Source organism: Photinus pyralis, unplaced genomic scaffold (genome assembly GCF_008802855.1).
Source record: "Photinus pyralis isolate 1611_PpyrPB1 unplaced genomic scaffold, Ppyr1.3 Ppyr1.4_LG7, whole genome shotgun sequence".
Classification (NCBI taxonomy): Eukaryota; Metazoa; Arthropoda; class Insecta; order Coleoptera; family Lampyridae; genus Photinus; species Photinus pyralis.
The window spans coordinates 28,892,223-28,895,265 of record NW_022170738.1 but is presented as its reverse complement, the minus strand read 5'-3'; the positions used below and the strand labels follow the sequence as shown (position 1 = coordinate 28,895,265).

Sequence of the window (3,043 nt, the reverse complement as noted above, 5' to 3'; positions counted from 1 at the left end):
GTAAAAGTGATCGAACATTTCTAAACAAAGTTATCTTTCACACGGACAGATAGATGGACAGACAGACAAAGGAACAGACGGACAGACCAACAGGCAGACGACAGATAGCAATGCAACATTATAAACGATCTCTAGGATCGTTAATAAACGGCAAAAGTGTAAAATTATGGAACATGTAAAAAACGGTTTTTTGTTTTTTTTACAATAACTTTTTTTGTAAGCGGTACAGAAAAAATTCCTTCCTTGGTACAAGACTCGACACCATAACGAACCAAATAGCGAAAAAAGTAGAACAATAGCTCTTAAGATAAAAAACTAGTAGCGTCGCAAAGTTAGCGGACGGACGGACGGACGGACAAAGTGGCCACAATAGCGCATTTTTTTTTTATTTTTGTGGAAATGCGCTAAAAATTGATCGTTTGTCATCTGCAACGTACACAACCACAACGAAGTGCTGATTACGAATGGTAATAATTGTAGATAGTTTCCGCTTAATGTGACGAACATGCTTCCGAACTTTTTTTGGGAAAAGCATGTGATTTTTCACCATCTACGTTTTTTGTTTCCGCGTTTTCTATTAAAACAATAGCTACGCGTATTTTATTATCAATTATTATTAATCAAAATAATGTTAATTTCATTTATAAAATTTAATTAAGCGAACAAAGTTCAAATCACCTAATGTATATATAATAAATGAATAATTCGAAGCGGGAATAATGGACCAGGATCTCACTTATTTGATAACGATTGTACAATGCGAAGGTGATCAATCGGCGACGAGCTCTGACTTAGCCAGCACCCGATAATTAGTATCCGAAATGATTGTGAAGCCTTTTAAAACATACAAAAGGACCCAGTTCCTTGCAGCATATACAGGTGAGTGACTGGAATTAAAAACATCTGCCTCTCATTATTAATAATTGATTACCATAATAAGTAGATTAAGATGTCTAGATATTATTTGCTTGATTGTCGAAAGGACTGTGGTAAACAGATTGTAAGTGATCAACTTTAGAAAGTAGTCCTTATCCAAACCCAAAAACTTGCAAAAAGGTTAGTAAATTATTTCAACCTAGCAACATTTTATAGCCATTTAACTAGTATCCATAAAGCAAAAATGACGTTTTAAAATTACTCTAACAAAAGGTTGTTAAATTAGCTCAATTAAATACCTATAAATTTCGCAGTTCTCCTATGCTCGAGTTATTGTCCTCCTTCGAGATATACATTAACACTCTATTGGGTCGCAACTGAATAAATGAAATCTTTTACAGCTACCATTAGTGCAATATCAGATGGAATGCAGTACTCCTGGGCTGCGCCAATAATCCCGATACTACAGTCCGCTGACTCGAAGATTAAAATTACGGAAACGGACGTCATGTGGCTGCAAAATATGTACTCCGTAGGAGGAGGCATTGGACTAATAACCGCCATTTTCACCGTTAAACGGTTTGGATGTAAAATATCCATTCTCATGAGTGCTGTGCTAAGTCTACTTGCGTGGATGATGATTGCATTAATGGTCTCGGTAGAGTGCCTCTACGTGGCCCGATTTTTCTGTGGAGTGGCAAGTGAAATGGTTTACGTTTCGGCTCCGATGTATGTCGGCGAGATATCCGACAAAGAAGTACGGGGATTTCTAAGCTCTTTGTTGCCAATGAATTTAATTTTTGGTATTATAGTAATGTTTTGCATAGGCCCTTTTGTCCCAATTTATATTTCGTCGGCAGTCGGAAGTATACCTATCATAATACAATTGATTTGTTTTAGTTTCATGCCTGACTCACCTTACTATTCGTTGAGTAAGAACAAGGTCGAGACAGCCACGAAAAATTTACAAAAGTTACGACAAACCGACGATGTTGATGCAGAATTAGAACAAATTTCTTCGAACATAGCAAAAGAACAGGCCGATGGAGGACGTGTCATCGATCTGTTTCTACTGAAAGGTTGCAGGAAGGCACTACTGATCTTGGCAGTTATCAATTGCTCTGTACATTTTTGTGGCTTCACCGCAGTCGTTATGAATATTCATTCCATTCTCGAGAGTGCTGGCTCGCCAGTAGCACCAAGCGCTGCAGCAATAATTTTTTCTTCCTTAATGTTGGCATCAATCATATTTACGTCGCCGTTGATCGACAGAGCAGGACGAAAGATGATGCTAATTTTATCATCCGTAATCACGACTTTGTTGCTGTTCGTTTTTGCATCTTATTTTACCATCCAACTGTACATTCCTGCCGTGACCGAATACAATTGGATTCCACTAATTTCCATGATGATTTACGGTATGGCTTATAGGTGCGGATTTGGTACTGTTTCAGTGGTTCTTACTGCCGAACTATTTCCAAGTAACGTCAAAGTGATTGGCATTACGATTTCTGATGCACTTTACGTGATATTCTCGTTTCTTTCGATCTATATTTATCAAACGTTTAGAGTGAGCTACGGGATCCATGTCCCCTTCTTTATTTTTGGTTTTTGGTGCATATTCAGCATCGCATTCATTTTGTTCTATCTACCCGAAACCAAAGGGAAGTCTTTGGAGGAGATTCAGAAGATTCTTAAAGGAAACGTACCTAATACCAAAAGCGCCGAAATTCATCTAGAAGCCCTTAAAGGAAAAGAAACAACAAACCATTGATTGTATACTAAATTATTGCACTGATTAAACATTATTAAGACTAATGATGTAGTTTTACGAAAACTGCCCTTAGCACGTTGGAATTTTCTGCATGCAGAAACAGAAAGCCTTTAAATATAAGATATAACCTTTGTTCCAAAAACTTTGTTCAAAAAATCCATACTTTGAAAGAAGTCCCTAGCCTAGGATTGTCACTTTTTGACTAGTAGTATATTGTCACAAAATGCAAAATGCAACATTTTCCTAAGGTAAAATGTCGTTGCCTGGAATACATAGGGAAAATATTTTTTTCACTACTAGCGTCTGATGACATGATTATTAACCTTTTCGTACTTCCGAGACTAAAGTGACCACTTCAGTCCATTATGACAAGTACTGAAGTGTCACTTTTTG

The 3,043-nt window shown here is 37.1% G+C and overlaps 1 protein-coding gene across 1 annotated transcript; it reads left to right on the top strand.

Moving 5' to 3' along the window:
* Positions 1–724: 724 nt before the first annotated feature.
* LOC116177319 (facilitated trehalose transporter Tret1-like) lies at positions 725–2,694 on the top strand. Its single transcript, XM_031496261.1, has 2 exons — positions 725–879; positions 1,278–2,694. The coding sequence occupies exons 1-2, from the start codon at positions 822–824 to the stop codon at positions 2,648–2,650; spliced, it is 1,431 nt and encodes a 476-aa protein (XP_031352121.1). The 5' UTR covers positions 725–821; the 3' UTR covers positions 2,651–2,694.
* The last annotated feature ends 349 nt before the right edge of the window (positions 2,695–3,043 follow it).

Excerpts from the sequence above, each read along its gene's own strand:
- LOC116177319 (XM_031496261.1), top strand. The coding sequence starts at position 822 with ATGATTGTGAAGCCTTTTAAAACATACAAAAGGACCCAGTTCCTTGCA. Across the intron at positions 880-1,277 it reads GTTCCTTGCAGCATATACAG|CTACCATTAGTGCAATATCA; the intron begins GTGAGTGACTGG and ends AATCTTTTACAG.